Source organism: Anabrus simplex, chromosome 2 (genome assembly GCF_040414725.1).
Source record: "Anabrus simplex isolate iqAnaSimp1 chromosome 2, ASM4041472v1, whole genome shotgun sequence".
Lineage (NCBI taxonomy): Eukaryota > Metazoa > Arthropoda > Insecta > Orthoptera > Tettigoniidae > Anabrus > Anabrus simplex.
In genome coordinates, this window is record NC_090266.1 from 997744948 (window position 1) to 997766288 (window position 21341).

At 40.0% G+C, this 21341-nt stretch overlaps 1 protein-coding gene across 1 annotated transcript in view; it reads left to right on the plus strand.

Moving 5' to 3' along the window:
* The window catches only part of Hml (Hemolectin), a 586263-nt gene that overhangs the window by 80041 nt on the left and 484881 nt on the right, over positions 1 to 21341 (plus strand). Inside the window, exon 19 of the mRNA XM_068226073.1 lies at positions 16928 to 17016. Within this exon, the coding sequence (XP_068082174.1) occupies positions 16928 to 17016 (89 nt within the window). The remainder of the gene's footprint in view (positions 1 to 16927; positions 17017 to 21341) is intronic.

Here is a 21341-nt window from a genome sequence, read left to right on the forward strand (position 1 = left end):
ATACTGAACAACATACGATATGCACCATTTGAATATTGAGAAACGACTGTGAACTTACGGCCGCTTATCTCTTGCAGATTTCTTTTACCATATACGGCTAGGAGTGCAGGCATAAGGAACAATAAAAGTAATAGTTTATAACATTAGTATTTTGTCCGAAGCTGGGTAGGATTAGCTATTGATAAACTGAGGATGGAATAAACGACTTTCGTCTCCTATTTTAGTGACTATTATTACTGTTAAACTGCGACTCCACAATCATTTATTATTATTATTATTATTATTATTATTATTATTATTATTATTATTATTATTATTAATATTATTATAATAATTATTCTTCTTATTATTATTATTATTAACATCAAATTCGTACTACAGTTAACTTCAAGTTAAGTGTCATTATTCTTAAATTTATTTCCTAGTTACTTTAACTGTATCAGATTCATGTAGTTATTAACCTCGGTTTGGTGCAAGAGAAGGATACTCCAAGCAAAACTGTGCAAGTAAATAAATACATACTTTCACAGCACATACCCAAAAGAAAATACAAGAGCTCTAGTTTTTGCGAGCAACATTTTCATCACTTAAAATCTTTGTGAAATTACAAGCTCTGTTGAAGAGTTAGATTACCTGTACACAGAATATGAATATTTTACCGTTTCCGGTTGACATACAAACAACTTAAGCAGTATAATTTGTATTCTTAGTTCAAATATTATTCCTACTCAGCTAACATTGGAGCAGTAATTCGTAGTTGAAAGTTCACAGATAATGCACTACTATGCAAGTTGTTAGCTGTTTCCGGCTAATGTATTGTTTGAGAGTTCCTTCAGTGAAGAACAGAACTGTTCATGTATGGATCACCGAGAACTGTTTAGGAGTTAGGAAGAGTGAGGGACCCAACATTCGTGCATTAAAGGAATCCTAGTGGATGATACTTTCTTGAACCTGAAGCAACACTTTGCAGTTTGGCTTTCATACATACATACATACATACATACATACATACATACATACATACATACATACATACATACATACATACATACATTAATACATACATACATACATACATATTTATACTGCATCCGTTAGAACACCAGTCGAAGAACATTGAGGCACCTCAGGGGTGCTCAGTAAGGATTTAGCATACATAAGAGTAATGACGTAGGATTTGGCATATAAAACTGAATAAAACTTGAATAATGGCATGATTTATTTAAATAAAATATATTCGTCATACACGCTATATATGATGATGGAGAATGATCATTAACATAAAATTAATTCTTGCTCTTGAAGTACAAAGAAAATATATCAAGATGGAATGGTACATATGAATTTTTCCCTATCTCAAAATAACAATCAATAAATACAATGTTTTGCGTCTTGTGATTTAAGTGAACAGTTTTCATTTAATTCAATTGTGAAAGATCTGTGTTCCGTCGATCAAATCTGGAAAATATAAAAAAAATCGGTAAGAAAATCATACCGTACCACAATCCCTCTTATTGAGACATTAATTTACAATAATTGTTTAAGGAACATGATTGGTGCTACAATTCATTTTAAAACTGAATGGATGCAAAAGAAGTAAGTATCTGTTAATGACTAGAGTCACCTCTAGTAAAATTAAAAAGAACCTTTGGTGAAATATCAATTTAAATGGTCCATCATAAGTTAAAGAAAAATCTCAGCTCTCACAAAACAACAGTGAATAATATGAAACGCTGAAATATAAAAACGACGTTGACTATTTCAAAAATAACATAAATGAAATGACTGGAACAATCAATGAAATCAAAGTCAATCACCGTCTCCCAAAACAAAGTTCTAATTTCTACAGGATATCTACAGCCTTCTACAATATTTACACGGTGATAAGACACACGAATTGAACGCTTATCCAACACAATTCCCGTCTGCAGATTAAGAGTCAGCTTATTCTAATTTAAACGTGTTCTTCCCACAAGAAAGTCATCGAAACTTCGAGAACAATCTTGAAGAACATTCCGAATTTATCATGAAGGAATAATGAAGTGACAACAGGTTCGGAGAACTCTCTAAACAGGACACGAAAAAATCAAATGTATGATCAAATTCACTTGCACCTAGTTTAAGAATATTTAATATCATATGAGGATCTCTAAACATCTCCACAATCATCCTTTCTGCGTAGGCGACAATCTCCTAATTATCAAGCCATAAATCACACATCGAATACTTCACCAATACGTCTATCATAAAGTGTGACATATATATATCTCGAAGACACTATACTAATAATGTACCAATCATGACCTCTTCAGTATCAGGCCCATTCAAACATTTGAATACATTCTCGATCCACCCAGGATGTGACGAATCTCATATATAACGTCACGTAAAACATCCTTCACATACATAAACATCTGACACTACGTCTAACATTTTGAAGATACAGGCTATCTCCCGGTGTCACTGTCAAAATTGAAGAGTTTCTCCCAATATCGAACTCCAATAGACATGAGGTTTGATTCAAAACAGTGGAATCAATTATATTACTCAAACCTCGTGATTTCGTAATGTCTCACGCGTAATATTCAGAATGCATAGAATCTAGAATCGAAAGTTTGTTTAATATGATGGCTTCGGAAACAAGAAAAAATCTTACGTAGCGTCTACAATAAACTGATAAATTGAAAATCGCCTAAATTTCGATTAATTATACACCGTACAGGAATAATTTAGAACATTTTATGGAAATATTTGTGGATAATCAGCATCACCAAGTTAGTTGAATTATACCAGCCAAACATTTGCCTGTGCTAAGTGGAAATTTACGAAGACTGTGTACTAAAACTACTACACATCAGAACGTGAGAACTACAAGGTTACACTAACTTACAAGACCATTCAACAACCACAAAGAAATCAACTAACCAACTATTGAACAGAAAATTACTATAAGATTTGTGTCGACTTAGCTCTTTTCGGCTCCTTCATTTTGGACGATGACTGGTCGCCCCCAATGATGTGATCATGGCAGGTACCCTCTCATCTTGAAGTGGTTGGCGGTGGTGCCAGGGTTTAAACTCTCATGATGAAGTTGAAGTTACACTCGGCAATGGGTAATGTCTTCATGTCGAATCAGTGGGTAAAGTCCTCTTGATTTCGTAGGTGAAACTTGTACAAAAATATTAGTAAAGTTGTCAAATCGTGGATCCTTTTCAATATCACAGGTGAATACGTACTTATCAGTCTCGATGGCGTTGGCGTCTGTTAGCTACAATGCTATGCATGAATCTGAGAATGTCAGTATGACAAGTCACAATACACGCGATGTTACTCGACGGTAGGAAAGTTGCGTTCTGAGGTCGGCTGGAAGATTGACCCATCAAGCAAGTGAATGAGTCACAGCTGGAAGGTGAGTGAACTTGTAGAGCCACACCGCACACCACACATATATACCGGAAGTAGTAATAGAGTTCATGTCCCAATTTAATATTACATCAAATTCACTCACATAACGAGTGCCTTCTAATACAAGCATTGACGGTGACAGAATTGCAATGTATTTTATCACTAGTAAAATTAACTTCTTGCCTCCTGATTGTAATATTTGTTTACCACACAACTCGCTTGCTGAACTTGACACATGTGGTGTTAGCATATGGCTTTCAACCCTCTCGTAACTTCGATCGCAATCATCTCTTTTCCTTTTTACAAACGAGTTTTTGTATTTGCCGTCGACACAGGCCAACATTCTCCCGCCAGAGATCAGATAACCAAGAAGAAAATAAAAACAAAAATGACGACTCGTCAAACGAGGGTGACACGTGTGCAAAGCAATCTAATATGAAGATATAACACACTTTCTGTCCAAAGCACTCCATCCGACATAACGAAACTGTCACAAGACATACATACATACATACATACATACATACATACATACAGAATCCTTTAAGGTCCTTCGAAGGATATCTGCCTTCTAGTGATGGGTCGTTCATGAACGAACTGACTCTTTTGAATGACTCATTGGAGAGAGCTAGCTGTCTAATTGAGTGTCGACTCTTGAATGAGCTAGCTCCCACCTTGATCCTTCAGAGCTAGTCGTTCAATTACGAGGCGACTCTTGTATGAGCTAGCTTCCTCCTTGCTCCTTGAGAGCTAGTCGTTCATTTACGAGCCGAACCTTTTATCAACTGCGACTCCAAGAAACAGCTAGCTCGTAACATCGACTCTCGTTCATTTCTGGCCATTACCATGCTTCAGATAATCACGTAACATACAGATGCCTCTTTCCTTTTTATAATCTAGCCTCTTCCCGCACTCAGTCAGAGTGCACTGAGTTCAGTGGTTGTGGTCTGTGTGGCATGTACGTTATTTGTGCCATAGTCATGGCTACGTAACGAAACAATGAAATGAAATAAACATGATACTATTGAGCAATACTTACCAGTTCAGTTCTTGTAGACACTCATAATATATGAAGGATGTACTGTAAATCCAGTAGGGTAAGAGGAAATAACCGACACCATGTTCGCGGTAACTATTCTAAACTAAGCACGAACAACAGTCGCTATCCCGAGTACTGAATATACCAGCCGACAAGTAGAAACGACGTAGTTTTATTCTGTCTGAAATATTTAAGAAATACTCTCACAGATCCTCACCTATTTCTTAAATGCAGTCACAGTTATTAATCAACATACGGCCAACATCATTTGGGTTTACAGTACACTGGACGATATGCCGTAGTTTTAAATCGAATTAAGGAAAATATAAAATAACGCTAGGTTTGGTTTTAAAATATAGGCTATATAAACTCATACCAAAGTGAATACCGCAGTATATTTTCAAATAATACACTGACTGACAGAGCAAATGCAACACCAAGAAGGAGTGGTGCGAAAGGGATGAAAGTTGGGGAAAAAACAGAGACGGCACGGACGAATAATTGATGTTTATTTCAAACCGATATGCAGGTTACACAATGCGCACGGCATCGACTCAGTAGGATGTAGGACCAACGCGAGCGGCGATGCACGCAGAAACACGTCGAGGTACAAAGTCAATAAGAGTGCGGGTGGTGTCCTGAGGTATGATTCTCCATTCTCTGTCAACCATTTGCCACAGTTGGTCGTCCGTACGAGGCTGGGGCAGAGTTTGCAAACGGCGTCCAATGAGATCCCACACGTGTTCGATTGGTGAGAGATCCGGAGAGTACGCTGGCCACGGAAGCATCTGTACACCTCGTAGAGCCTGTTGGGAGATGCGAGCAGTGTGTGGGCGGGTATTATCCTGCTGAAACAGAGAATTGGGCAGCCCCTGAAGGTACGGGAGTGCCACCGGCCGCAGCAAATGCTGCACGTAGCGGTGGGCATTTAACGTGCCTTGAATACGCACTAGAGGTGACGTGGAATCATACGCAATAGCGCCCCAAACCATGATGCCGCGTTGTCTAGCGGTAGGGCGCTCCACAGTTACTGCCGGATTTGACCTTTCTCCACGCCGACGCCACACTCGTCTGCGGTGACTATCACTGACAAAACAGAAGCGTGACTCATCGGAGAACACGACGTTCCGCCATTCCCTCATCCAAGTCGCTCTAGCCCGGCACCATGCCAGGCGTGCACGTCTATGCTGTGGAGTCAATGGTAGTGTTCTGAGCGGACGCCGGGAGTGCAGGCCTCCTTCAACCAATCGACGGGAAATTGTTCTGGTCGATATTGGAACAGCCAGGGTGTCTTGCACATGCTGAAGAATGGGGGTTGACGTGGCGTGCGGGGCTGCCACCGCTTGGCGGCGGATGCGCCGATCCTCACGTGCTGACGTCACTCGGGCTGCGCCTGGACCCCTCGCACGTGCCACATGTCCCTGCGCCAACCATCTTCGCCACAGGCGCTGCACCGTGGACACATCCCTATGGGTATCGGCTGCGATTTGACGAAGCGACCAACCTGCCCTTCTCAGCCCGATCACCGTACCCTTCGTAAAGTCGTCTGTCTGCTGGAAATGCCTCCGTTGACGGCGGCCTGGCAGTCTTAGCTATACACGTGTCCTGTGGCACACGACAACACGTTCTACAATGACTGTCGGCTGAGAAATCACGGTACGAAGAGGGCCATTCGCCAACGCCGTGTCCCATTTATCGTTCGCTACGTGCGCAGCACAGCGGCGCATTTCACATGATGAGCATACCTCAGTGACGTCAGTCTACCCTGCAATTGGCATAAAGTTCTGACCACTCCTTCTTGGTGTTGCATTTGCTCTGTCAGTCAGTGTATTTATTAACGTGTAGTCGTGTAAGGCGTCAGACTCCTTAGCTGGATGATCAGCGTTGAAGCCTTCGGTGCATAGAGTCTCGGATTTGATTCCCGGCAGATTCGGAGATTTTAATCTCTTCCGATTAATTCCTCTGGCATGGGAACAACACACCACACTGCCGATCATCACAGAAACACGCAATAGAAATTATGTCCCTCCACACAAGGTTAACGTCAGGAAGGACATCGTTCCGTAAAAAAAGGCAAAATCCACATGTGCTGAACAGTTCTCACCTGCGCCCTCAGCATACGTCTCGTGCGGTGCATTCAGTCTTGAAAGACATCATTTTAAGAAGAATGTAACTTGGGCAAACTAACATTAGATATCACCCAATAATAATGTACATTTGTGATACATTTCTTCGTTATAGTATATAAAGCTTTATAGTTGTATTAATTGCCAATGTTGCCAGCAGTGCATATATTATTTGTTCATTTGTTTTATTTCAAGAGTAGCGTGCCAAAGTGGACATTGTGTTGCCATCTGTTGCGGGAAATTTAAACTATTTGCGCTATCTCGTTCGTTCCCGGAAGTCATAAAGAGCGACCGGAAGTTATGAAGAACGACCGAAAGTCATGAAGAACGCCCCGAAGTCATAAAGAGCCGCCTGTCCTAAACCGGATGAACGAATGAACGAACGAACGTGGAGGATAAGCGGCGTCTGACTTCCTCGGCTCGCTCTAAACTTCCCGCTCCCAAGAATCGACCCTTTTGAACGACTCCCAGTTAGGAGCTGGAGCGAATGAACTAGCTCCCTCAAAAGAGCTAGTTCGACCCATCACTACTACCTTCCCTACCTATATGCAATCAGCATGAGATCTTTCTCTTGGGTCGCTTGTGGGTTCTTGTCACTTGCTTAGGTAAGAGGCGGTTTCAGTAATTTAAAACTAATGTCTACAATGGGTGAACTCGATTAAAAATTGTAGGCTTATTGACTATTCGAAACGAAATCTAAAACTTGTGACAATTCACAACAGCTGATCAACGAACTCATACCTGTCCATTTAGAAAGAAACGAATAATAACGATGATGAGGGACGCTGGCCTTGGAGACCTTAACTCAATTGCCTGAGGGGCATCCTTAACTAGCAACTATCGTCTTAATTTAAGAATAAAATAAAGAAAATCTGGATATCCTTAATATCGACTTCCATATGAGACTGCATGTGCCACCATAATGATTCGCGATAAAACAGCCCACGTAACACGAGTTCTGGACTCTTGGTATAATTAAGGCTGTCCAATCGGTATGTGCCACACAATGGTTGTACTGCATGCACCCTTAATTGAAACGATGTGACTTGCGACTATGTCATGGACCAACATCTAACTTCGTGATTTACGTTACGGTCATTGTGGATGATGACCGCAAGAAAAATGATGCTATAATGGCATATAGCCCTAATCTAAGTCACTGAGGTTGATGACCCCATGACCATCTAAACTCCTAGGCTGAAGGCTGAACACAATTAAGTTAAAGTAGTTGATGACCAAAGTTTCCACGTTAATAAATCCCCCAGCACATCTGGTGCTCAACAAATCAAAATCGAAATCAAAATAAAAAATAACAACAACAACAAACGCTCACAACACTTGTGACAGTAAAGTCCCTTGCTATCGGACATGTCCCCTTAGTCGTTACATTAATAAGTTGAATTTTCCCAGCAAATAAAACTAAGATTTCCAGAATACATTTTCAAGTTAGACACTTGGTTTTAAACTAATTCTCATAAGACGGTTTCACTGAATTTAATGTCCGATTCGTTGGCTGAATGGTCAGCGTTCTGGCCTTCGGTTCAGAGGGTCCCGGGGTCGATTCCCGGCCGGGTCGGGGATTTTAACCTAAATTGGTTAATTCCAATGGCCTGGGGGCTGGGTGTTTGTGCTGTCCCCAACATCCCTGCAACTCACACATCACACATAACACTATCTTTCACCACAATAACACACAGTTATCTACAAATGGCAGATGCCGCCCACCCTCATCGGAGAGTCTGCCTTACAAGGGCTGCACTCGGCTAGAAATAGCCACACGAAACTATTACTGAATTTAATAAATTAATAAGTGAAGTAATCTCATAATCCTGATTAACAACAAATTTATCTATCCCGAAATAAGTGGTTTCATTAAACCCCCTAACTGTTTCAATTAAATTTACGTTATCACTTGGACATGTTTACCAGAAACATTCTTGTAAAAGAAAATATGTATCTTTTGTTTATTCTCATAGCTTTCTTGTTTCGCAGCTGGAGTACTAAAGACATGGTCATAACTACCGGTGCTATTTGTTTATGTCATGATGTCACCCAATAAGTTTAAGTTATAACACTAATAATGATTGATAATCCTAGTCTTAAATCCTATAATTTGCATAAATTACACGAAACGTTAAATAAATCAGCCATGTTAAACTCTTATAACGTCTTCGGTTATCCCTTGGAATATTTCCGGTACCTTCTTCCGATATGACTTAATGCTAATGAGACTCAGGTGTCGCTATGCACCTCACCCAAACTCTAGGGTGAATGAACTGCTGCACCACCATGTGCTCCACAGGCATGAACTCATACCACACTAACCTACACTTGTGCCATGGAAACTAGCAACAACAATACCTCATCCATCACTAACTCTATGGATTTACAAGCTATCGTGACATTCAAATAAAATAATCGCAGGACCTTGGACAATCCTCAACAACACGAAGCAACATTACTATAGATTCTCAAATTTTGACACCCCTGGAAATGGTTATTTACAAAAGAACACAACATCGTATCATTTCCGTCGCACCTATAATGAATCCAAATTTCTCTACCAAACGATTCCCTTCTTAAGTACTGAAATCTATTTCCAAACATTTAGGCCTATTATAAATGACAAAATCTCAGTTGCAATTCCTTTCTGAAAAATGAACTGGCTCGCTCGCCCAACAGGTTGTCTACCTGGAAGGCAAACCATTCTCTCGTTATCTCTATGAAAGCAAAACCCGTTTTCCCTTCTAACTGCATCTAAAATAAAATCTTGCCTCGTCGACAACTGCGTGGAAGACAATACTTAACCAATACAGAATATGAGAAACGATTTTATATAAAACGTATTAAACATGTTACTAGCCACCACGTTCTATGGTTTTACGTGGGGTCCTAACTATGGAATGACCCTATTCCCATATCATTAAACACACAAATAAATCCTCCGGTTTTCTACAATGAAAAATTCCTGCACAAATATCACTTAAACACTACAGGATTTCAACCACCCGACTTGTGAGCCACATTTCCTCCTAACTCTGCACGACTTGAACCACTTGCTACCTCAAATTCACTACGCAACAATAATACGAAATATCTCTTTTACGCGATCCACTATGTTGTTACATAAAACAATCTGTGACAAAATAACCATCTCTCCTCGCATATCTGAGTCGAACAAAAAATATTTCAAAACCGAAATTCACAACTTGATTTCAAAAATGTTACCGTTATTTTCTCCTCACCAATTTTACACATATTTTAATAGAGATTTTGAATAACAATTCCCTTCCACAACTCACACGCCAGTTTTGTCTCGTACATTCCTTCACAAATGCTACAGCTCCGACCACATTACGGCGCACGCTCCGAAACAGCTGACGATATATCATTACTACACGATCGGTTTGAATGGTAAACCACGGATTACACTTACCGGAATTGTATCTTTACACTGAGCAGAATTTCGTAATAAATTTAACTTGGGCAAACAACAAACTTAGGAATAAACGTACGGAAATGATACATCGCTCTACACATTACATTCGTTTTACAACCATTAAATCTACTATTGTACAACATTTTACACACTAGTTTCGCGCCTCTACTGATTATCCAAGAAACATAAAATGACCTTTCCTTGTATACTTCTGACATTTACATGAAATAAAAGGGTGACCAATGAGCGTAACAAATACACAAATTAAATGGTGACATAATGAAATAAACAAATCCACTTTACAAAGGGTAGCTTGCATACCTGGAAGTCGTACGTGGCCTTGCATCGTTACAGGCCCACCAACCTCTCTCAATATCTTATCCAGCCATCCTAACACTTAGTGGACCGGGCGAGTTGGTCGTGCGCGTAGAGGCGCGCGGCTGTGAGCTTGCATCCGGGAGATAGTAGGTTCGAATCCCACTATCGGCAGCCCTGAAAACGGTTTTCCGTAGTTTCCCATTTTCACACCAGGCAAATGCTGGGGCTGTACCTTAATTAAGGCCACGGCCGCTTCCTTCCAACTCCTTGTCCTTTCCTATCCCATCGTCGCCATAAGACCTATCTGTGTCGGTGCGACGTAAAGCCCCTAGCAAAAAAAAACACTTAGTGGATTTACAAAAAATTATTTTCCTTTCATCAGGATTCCTAACCTGGGTCTTATGTTTCATGGATCATTTTATACCATTCATCTGAAAATAATGACATAAAAATATAACTGCCTTTCACACGTTTCTTCCTTGCACGGACCGAACACGTTTGTAGAACCACCAATCCGCGCACTCAATACTTTATAATACAACAATGATATTTGCTCATTCAACTGCAGGATTTCGGCATTAGAATGACCGTCTGTTGTCTGAACCTGAATCTGAATTATGATTACACATTTTGGAATACCGTCGATAACCTTTTAACCATCTCCACTTGGAGACGATGGTACAGCCACCATCAGCCAAAACTATCTGTTGCGATGTTACTCAGAAATGCGTGGATTCGCCTCGAATTAACCGGACACAATGGGCAGTCGTAAATGGCGCGGCGGGTTTTATAAATTTTTCTCCCACTCCCATGCATTTGCATTTACCAACCAAAAGTTTACTGACACAGTTTAACGTCACAGAAAATGTAATTAGGCCTGATTCTGAAATAACACATAATTCCCTAGTTTATAGCGGGGCTGATGATAAGCATTAAGGGTTCTCTTAACAAATTTGAGTCTTAAAATTAACTCAAAAGCTAGGCACTATATTTTGGTCGATGTAACAGAGTTTAAACAAGCAGGCGCGTCTATTCTGTAATTTTCCTTCTTGGGGTACTTAGCGGCCTAAAGGCTTTACCACTAACAACCAAATTGTTTCATTTATGTCCTCCTGATATTTATCACAGCGGTTTCGGCGCCAATTTTTCTTAAGAAGGAATTTCAGCAAAAATAGTTCCGCGCCAAATTACTATGTATCTCTGCACATTTTACACGTGTGAGTGACGTAATTTCTGTTGAGTGAGAATGGGAATATAACTACCGTTCTCCACATGCCATCTCTGGTCAGAAATAAAAATGCAACTAGGGCTCCTCTTGACCTAGCGCGCTGGAATTAAATGGTGCCTCATGTAATGAATTTCGGACTCTAGTTTCGTATGACTCAAAGGTCATTTTTTAATACATACATAATGTAGCAGGAAATGCCCGTACGTGTTAGACTGATGAGCATGAGATGGTACGCAGGGAGGGTACGGCAGATCAAATTGGAGTGTTTACAGAGAGTGAGAGAATTTGATTTGAGTGAAGGTCGGAATTTTGAAATCGTCTGTTTTTGTATAAAGGCAAAGTCATATCAACTCAATACAGTGGAAGATGGATTAGGCATGACGTTTCTCCGTCTTACAGTCGGCGATATCCGCGTTGATCTGCTACTCCTCCCGTCCTCACCACGGAAATGCTCTCGGCACCATGGGACCAAGTACCACTCCAACGACGGCAGCTCAAGACGTTTCTGAAGTTCTAAAAATTGTTGAAGAACGTGAAGGTCTAGGAGTTTGGATCTCCGGACTTACTCACTCGGAAGGATAGTGCGAACACACATATACTTTTCCTGGACGTTTTGGACGGATTAGTCTAAGGTGTAATTTTTGAACTGACTTTTACCGCTCCCATGAAGGGATTAAAGAAATGCAAAGGTATCGTGTCAAATGTCAATAGAATCGAACACGAACACTTCTTTAAGGTAAATCAACTGGTCACTGACTTGGACAAAATAAAGAAATTAACTTTCATGCGGCCGAATATCAATTGAAAGAACCCGCGTTCTTCCTAACGTAAGTTACACTTGGCACAGATTGTAAGATTTTTCTCACGAAACAAATGGTTCGCTTGTGCTTTTTATTCTAAGAAGAGATCGTAACTATCTGTAGAGTTATACTAAGTTCAATCAATCAATCAATCAATCAATCAATCAATCAATACTGATCAGCATTTAGGGCAGTCGCCCAGGTGGCAGATTCCCTATCTGTTGTTTTCCTAAACTTTTCTTAAATGATTTCAAAGAAATAGGAAATTTATTGAACATCTCCCTTGATAAGTTATTCCAATCCCTAACTCCCCTTCCTATGAATGAATATTTCCCCCAATTTGTCCTCTTGAATTCCGTCTTCAAGTTCTCAAGTTCTCCAATTGCTTTGAATGCATTTACAAAGTTTATTCAGACCACTGTCTTGACGCTATAAATGGCATTTACTTCACTTCGGTAGAAGAAGTTAGATGCATTACCTGTTATGTAGACATATGACAAGAAGATTGCACTATTAGACTATTAGCACATGAGTGAAATTAGTCCCTTTCACTCACACTATCATGCTTATGTTAAAACACGAATAATAATACTGGTAAGAATTTATAGCCTAATAACTTAATCGTGAAAATTCGTTCCGTTCACTGATAGTTCTAGGTTCATTTAAAGGTAACATGAAATCACAAAATTATTCACACTCGAACTTTTAATGTTTCCTAACATTCAAGTTCCACTTGAGAAAATGCAAGTCCTGATGCACTGTTTAACATTCTAATTTTGCTATCAGCAGAAATATTTCAGTCACTTTGAGGTATTTAAAGTACCGCACTTCAAGACTCTACGATTGAGTTCGTAGAGACTACTGAAATGTTTCAAAGTTATTCTCGCCGTAATTTAGTAGAACTGCATCCGTAGATTTTTACTTCGCAGTATTACATCGTAGCACCAACTTCCAACAGCCACCCACCCTGGTTGAATTATGGGATGACACTGGGTCCATGCCAGTATCCGGGCCTTTATTTATACTCATTTCGTCGGACGCGTCATAGAATTCAGTCATTTCTTCAACCTACAATAACTTCTTTGATCCTCAGAGGATTTTCACGAGACTTGGTAGTATTTTAGGTTATAACCTAGGGCACATGATGATGTTACTCTCATAGTTGTATTATTATTATGCTAGTAATTGATGACAGAAGGGATGTAATGTTCTCTAGGTGTCGTAGTTTAACCTTGAGCAGCTCGCTTCAAGCTCGTCATGACCAGCCTGCTCCCTCGCGCGCGGCGTGTATTTTAAAATCAGAAATACATCTTGCAGTGACGATGGACTAGCGTTTCTGGTACAATACATACATATATACATGCCAGTGGCGGCTCCTGGCCATTCGCATACTCGTAAGTGGACTCCCGAATCGGTTAATAAGCATGGCATTTATTTTAAAGTAAAGAACATTCAAGAACTTACAAGTTTTCGGTCACATAAACTACGTTTTCAGTTTTCGTGCTATTCCCACTGCTTTTGTTACCTCTCACGAGCATGTCCTTCCTGGCAGAATCGCAATATTAGGATCATATGGAGCAGCCTTATGATTTTGTGGAACCAAATCTGCTAGCGGGGAGCAGGGTGAAAGGCAGTTTCTTAACTGACATTGCGAAACAAGACTACGAATTATGACAGGTTATGCGCACGCACTTTTGCGAGTTGCATGAACGGTGTAGGAAACTTCTACATAATCCGAAGAACTTTCACCACCATTGGCTCACGTCAGCGTGCAGCACTTTCTGGAGATACTAATTACTCATCTACCCACTCCATCCAGTCAGGCATTACTGGGTCTTGCTAGACAAGGCCAGTGAGTGAAAGGTGTCTTATGGTGCACAGTCCTTGCCGCCTCGCTACTTGTCCACGTGCTCGTCTCCTTCTTTTCCGGTAATGGATAAATTTGCCGAGAAAAGTAGCGTAGAATGGACTTAATTCATTGACATGTGTTCTAAACCGTTTGTGTCATTGGCTGATGGAAGTGTTGATCTGTTATTCCGCTTATGTGCGTATTTGTGTATGTGAAAATACGAAATAGAAATGTTGCACACCGATTTGAATAGATGACGAGCCACCACTGATACATACACACTGCGAGGTAGTCCGCCATTTTGTTGTAAGACCTCGGGGAGCAAATATGGGTTGGTTCCACCCGGGACTGCCGATACTGACCCCGAACCCACAGGCAACCAATTGGTAATGCCAGGTGCGTAAAGCCAGCCCCTCTCTGCCACCCGTCTTTCACCGCTCTGAAGACCTCAAGACGGTGTAAGAATGACCCGGAAGGTTAACTCAGATCATTCCGAATCGAGAGGACTCTAGATACTTCTTTCAGGAAGTATCACGAGGGGAGGCCGTCCTATTTAAGACAGGCCAGACGAGCTCACGCGGTTTACTGCTGTTGAGCGCGTGTACTGCTATGAAGCACTTGGTGTGCTTTGTTCAAGGATACTGCTGCGAGTTCTCTGTTTTCAGTAAGAGTTGAGAGTTAGTTGAGCAGTGCAGTGCACTAAGTGTTCTTTCTGTGGAACTAAGACATTCATTCTGTTCAGTCCGTTGAGTCTCTCGTGTCCAGCTGCTGTGAAGTGAATGTTGGTGTATCTGGTGCAACCAGATAAAGTTTGACGAGGGATCTGCGAGGGACAGTGAACGAAGACTGTTGTGAGTGTACAGACTGTATACGACGTACAGAATTGTGAGAGTATTCTGCGTAAACTATGAACTAAGTGGATGTGATAGCGTAAAACTAGTAGGAACTCTCGTAGGGTATGAGTGGCAGTAGTGGAAGAGTGTATAATGCGTACTGTGTAGCTAGCATGATTGTGTTAGTTTGCAAGCGGTAGATTGAACAACCAGTGTTACTGAGTTTATGAAAGAAGAGAGAGCGCAAACTGATGAAGTTGTGCGTATGGGTAGTGTAAGAGAATTAGTTACTAATAAAGCGTAGTCTTTAATTTAGCGCAACCACTTGTGTTCATCTACCACCTCCGCCACGATACAACACATGATGCACCCTACCACTTGTCCTAAACGCGCCTGGCTAGCTCCCTCAGCGGTGGACCGACCGAATAGGGTCTCGAAATCTACTCTATCTGAAATTAATCAGAATAGGCAGGATCAGGAGGTACATCAGCTATGACTGAGAACTATAATTTATAGGGTAAAATCATGTTTTTTTCACTAAGAAAAAGTGACTAAACCCAAAGAAATATTAACATATTACAAAATGTGCATACGCAAGGAATACGCAATGGGGTTCACGCTCTTCTCAAATGATTCTTACAGACTGTTGGAACATGGGATACGTGTTTTCATGGAGTGGAATGATGAGGTAAGTTCTATAATCCATTTGGCCCCTAGACCGCTCACTTCAACCATCTTATGTAAGAATTAGAAAAGCTCCGCACAGAATTAATACTATACCGAAATTATACGTGTTCCAGAAATAAATACACCCACATAAACACATGGAAATGAGACCGGATAAAACACCGCCAAAAGCACTGAATTTACGCCAAGATTGCGGTTCCGACACCAAAGATGAGACTGAACACTTGATCATTTGCGCATTCGGCGCACACTATAAGAACAAAACAACAACAGGAAATACACTACACCAAAAAACACATAGACCAAACCATAGCAAGGAAATATAGCACGTGGCATACGATCAATAAGCGAGAGTCTGAAACAGAAGACAAGAAAGTACAGTGGCGCTCTCTCACAAGAGCAAACGGGACGCAATTTTCCGTCCTGGTGAGTCGTCCCTCAAGTATGCTGGACTTGAAATTCTATTGACCGCTGTGGTCGTTGTGCAAGTTTCAGGTACCATTTTGGAAATTAATCTTCACCTGAGAAAAACTCTCTATCATTGATGTGTACGGAAACTTCCGTTCAATTTCCATGTCGGATTTCTTGGATCCAGGGTGGATTTTATCATGAAATTTAACGCTTCAATTATGAGGCACTAAGGAAGAGCATCACGCCGGAAGGCTTAAGATGTTAAGCTGCCCAACTTTGATAGTCATCAATCCCAGGACGAGAATCCACCAGTTTTTAAGATAGGAAATATAAGCTAATTCGGTACTTTAGTATTTTATTTGCAAATAATTTTGGCGTTTGTTCTGTTGTATGTTGTAGATTATAGTTGGTAGAGTGCCATGCGGTACAACGTAGCAATCACTCTCCTTTTCTACTCGAATACCTCAGTGCTCAGCGAGTGAGCTAGTGGACGGGTATCATACATACATACATACACACACTGGGAAAACTCGATATCTTGACTGGGAACTGATGCCAAATACTTGATTTTTCATCTTTAGTACTGTCAGCAATTTCAAGTATTACCAAAACCATACTTCATCACATTTAGGTCTTTAACCTTGTGACTGTTGTAATATAAACAGTGAAGATGAAACTAACCAGCAGAATATTTGTATGTTAGTTACGGTGCCATGAACCATTGCTAATAGCACTGTACTCTCAAAAAAGGCTTCGTCTTTTAATTTGAGGTTTTTGTTGTTTTTATTGCAGTGGAGATGCCAAATGGCCTTGTCGTTTGGTGGGATGGAGCTACTCGGGTGTATGTAGATGCACCTGCTATACTTCATGGACAAACGCAAGTAAGTGACTGTTGTAATGATTTTTGTAAAATTCACCTACAAATCTGCTAAGTTGACTAAAATATTCCGATATTTATTCTGAACGGTTGCGACAAGTAAATATAAAGTATAGACGTTATGAACTGATACAATATTTACATAAAACAAATTCCAATGTAGAGCACTGCCGGAATCACAATTTGTAGCAAGGGTAGTATTTGAATGCAACTCGTCAAGTCCATATTTAATTTTCTACATTGATGTAATATAGTGGCACGAAGTATTCAAATGGTCGTTTTTTCTGCTGGATGCTTTGGATCCATACCCTGCAGTTGAATGGGTGGTCTAACTGGTCCACTGTAGGGTCTGTCATTGTGATGCATGAAACGACTACTCGCTACAAAGTCAGAAAAGCTGCTGAAAGTTGCAGGGGCTGCAGATTAACCAGGGCCTCAATTTTTTGAAACGCCACGTGAGGGGTCTGTGCGTTGCTTAATGTAAAACAGCACTGGTGCATAAATATCCAGTCTAGTCAAAAACATAGAAATGGAACGGCCAAGTTATACGTATGATGAACTTTTGAATGTTTGGCTGATATATGGAGAGTGTGATTTCAATGAAGGATAAGTACAGTAACATCCAGACAGATGAATTACCGATTTCAGTATGTTGCGTAATGTAAAGAGGAGAAAAAGGCAGCATGGTACACTTCATGTGACAAGTGGACCATTAAGGACATGACAAAGGGATCCGGAGGAATTAAATTCAGTGAGAGAAGCTTATACAAGTTGTGGCACTCACGTTGGAAATACATCGTGTTAAAATGCAAAAAAAAAATACAATAATAATAATAAAAATAATAATCATAATAAGTAATCATCATCTTCAATGGCTCTTGTGAAATGGTACACGACTGAATACCTACAACCGGACTACCACGCCCGCCGTAAGGCTTTCTCCGAGTGGATCGTTGAGCATGTTAATAGCTCAACATAACTATAAATTACGTTGTTACCTGAATTTATCATTACGTAGCTGGTGTCTCGTGAATCTCCATTTTAGGGCTGTTCTCGCTATTAAATTTATGCAACACTGACTTCAAACAGCGCTCATTTTGTGCGTGATCTTCGCGCAGGAACAGGAACTGTTCACACCGGCAATGAGAACAAGAGTGCGAGAGAGCATAATAAGAAGAATAGAATTAAGTGCGTAGCACACAGAGAGGCTACTTTGAATATGTGTTGTGATGAATTGTGCATCAGTATTCATATTATTGAGATGTTCTTATTACTTTTCTTCCCATATGAATACGCCTGGCAGGTGCGGTAAAGCATCATATTGCAGAATATGTATTGCACCCGCTCATGCCTTAATCCCAGACTAGCATTTATCTCAGGGGTGATCGGTTCTTCAGTAAATGTTTAAACCAAACTAATGTATACAAATAAGGTGATCAAGTAACTACAGGGATTAACAGGGCATGCAAATTTAATTAGGGGAAGGGCTCATTCGTAGACACTCAAATGAAAGACTCCGCAATAGGACTAGGGAATGACAGAATTGATTACCTTGGGCATGACTAAATATCTACAATAAAAATATAATGTAACTCTTTCCTTTTGAAATAGCAAAAACGAGCAATTTATGTAAGTAATTAGGCAATGTTATGTTATGACAGAATTTCAAATACGATATTAACAAACATGTAACAAGAATACAACCTGTGGCTTCACCATCATACCACTTTGAGGGTGGGAATAATATTATATGAGGCCAAACAGGAACCCGTATGCTTGTACGTGTAAACCTGAATCGGTCGTACACCTGATCCGTATGGATCGAACCAATGGCATGTGTACTAACATACGTAAACCTGAAGCCATTTGAGGAGCACAACCTGCATTGCGGTTGCCTCTACATCCCTTTAGATGAGTTACTGTACTACCGGGTTATTCACATATAAGGTAGCTCGGATTCCTATCCTAGAAATGCCATCGTAACAAACGGGAAATCTAGACGGAAAGACCCTAGCCTAACTATCCAGAGTCACGAGCATGCCAGTACTAGCTCACCAAATTAAGGCTCAATTTAATATTTACCTTTGTCAATGCGACATAGAAAAGTATCGGAAGATGACTCTAAAAACCTCATATAATCCTGACATTTACCAGCCGTGGTTTCACTCACAAAGTTATGCACCTAGGCATCCAAGGGAAGTCTAACTTGTTGGACAAAACCAACCCGACTCACGGAGACTGGACTGCGAGCATTATTATTATCATTATTACTATTATTTTTATTATGTTTACGATCGTCGAAAGATCAATATTATGATTACGATTACTGGTGTACAATATTAAAAGATGATGTTCATGATGATGATGATTATTGTTATTATTATTATCATTATTTTATATATACATGTTAATAAGTCCATTAAGACTACGCAAAGTACTTAGAGGCGTGCATTTGCATTCCTTTGTGTTCATATTTCTTTCATTCTTTTATTGTGGGCTTCTTTTCTGTCTTCAGACCAGGTTATTCCAGTCTTCTTGGCTGGTCTTTCCTCTTGGTCAACTTGCCATTTATGAATTTTGGATCTGAAGATTACCATGTTTTGGACATCTGCTGGTGTAATTCCTGTCTGTTTAAAATAGGTTTTAATTTCGCCAGTCCATTTTATCGTGTCTGTTTTAGCCTTACTCCTGTTTTCATAGAATTCGACTACTTGTTTGGTAAGTCTGTCTGGATGCATTCTTTTAACACGACTATAGAATCTTAGCCTGCGTTTTCTCATATCACTGTAAACATTTGTGTACTGTTTGATTTCTTGTCTGACTCTAAGTTGGTATTGTCCGTTGGTGAGTTCGGGACCTAGAATTTTTCTTACGATTTTGTGCTCCTTTTTCTCAATGGTTTCAATGTCTGCTTTCCTGATCAAAATTAGCGTCACTGATCCATAAAACATTCTGGCTTAATGACTGTCTTGTTTGGTAAAGTCTGTCTGGATGCATACTTTTAATACGACCATATAATCTTAGCCTGCGTTTTCTCATATCACTGAAAACATTTGTGTACTGTTTGATTTCTTGTCTGACTCTAAGCTGGTATTGTCCGTTGGTGAGTTCGGGACCTAGAATTTTTCTTATGATTTTGTGCTCCTTTTTCTCAATGGTTTCAATGTCTGCTTTCCTGATCAAAATTAGTGTCACTGATCCATAAAACATTCTGGTTTAATGACTGTATTTTAGTGTCTCAGTTTTGTATGCTTGGAGATACATTTTTGTTATAGATATTTTGGGTTAGTCAATGTGCAGTTTCCATACTTTGGCATTTAATTTCATTGGCTTTTGTTTCGAGTCCCTTCTCCTGAATTGTTTCACCAAGGTACTTAAATTGTGATACACTACCGCTAGTTTTCCTCTGCCTGAAGGGATTGGTTGGTGAATTTGAGGTCCAGTTTCTGTTTGCGCCATTCTTGTCTCACATTTTTCAGGACGCAGTTGAAGAGTAAGGGCGAGAGTCCATCTCCTTGTCTCAATGCCGTTTTGATTTCAAAGGGATCTGAGGTTTCCCCCGTGAATTTAACCTTGGAATTCTGGAATTCGTATCTGACAATATCTTTTCTATGATTGAAATTGTTTTCATATCTAAACTTTGTTTTTTTGTGCTACAAGTTATCTGATGTCTTAGGATTAGCTTTAGGTTCAAGATTTGCTCTGGACATGATCGGTCTGGTCTGAATACTGCCTGATATTCTCTCATTTGCGGTTCTAGTTGTTGTTATATATCTATCAAGGGATAGAATTTTGAATGCAGCCGATACTAGTGAGATTCCTCTGTAGTTGTTTACATCTGTTCTGTCTCCCTTCTTGTGTAACGGGTGAATTAGTGCATTTTGCAGTCTTCTGGGATTTGTTCTGTTTTCCAAATGTCTTGCATTATTTTTATGATTTCTTTTATAGTGTTTGGGCCTGGTGATTTGAGTACTTCTGCTATGATTCAATCCTCACCAGATATTTTGTTGTTTGTAAGTCTTTAGATCTGTCTTGTGATTTTTTCTTCATCTGGTGGCAATGAATTTGGATTTGGATATTCAGGTTCTTGTGGAGAAAAAATTTGTATTGGTTCTAGACAGTTCAGTATTTCTTTAATATACCTGGTGAGTTCCTCACAGTTTTCTTGGTTGTTTAGTGCCAACTGTCCATTTTCTTTCTTGAAGCAGATATATTCTGCAAGCTTAGTTTTGAAGTTCTTGTATAAATTTCGTGTGTTGTTTCTCTCAAAGTCTTTCTCGGTTTCTAGCAGTTGATCTTTTCAAATTTCCTTTTTATCTGTCTGATCAC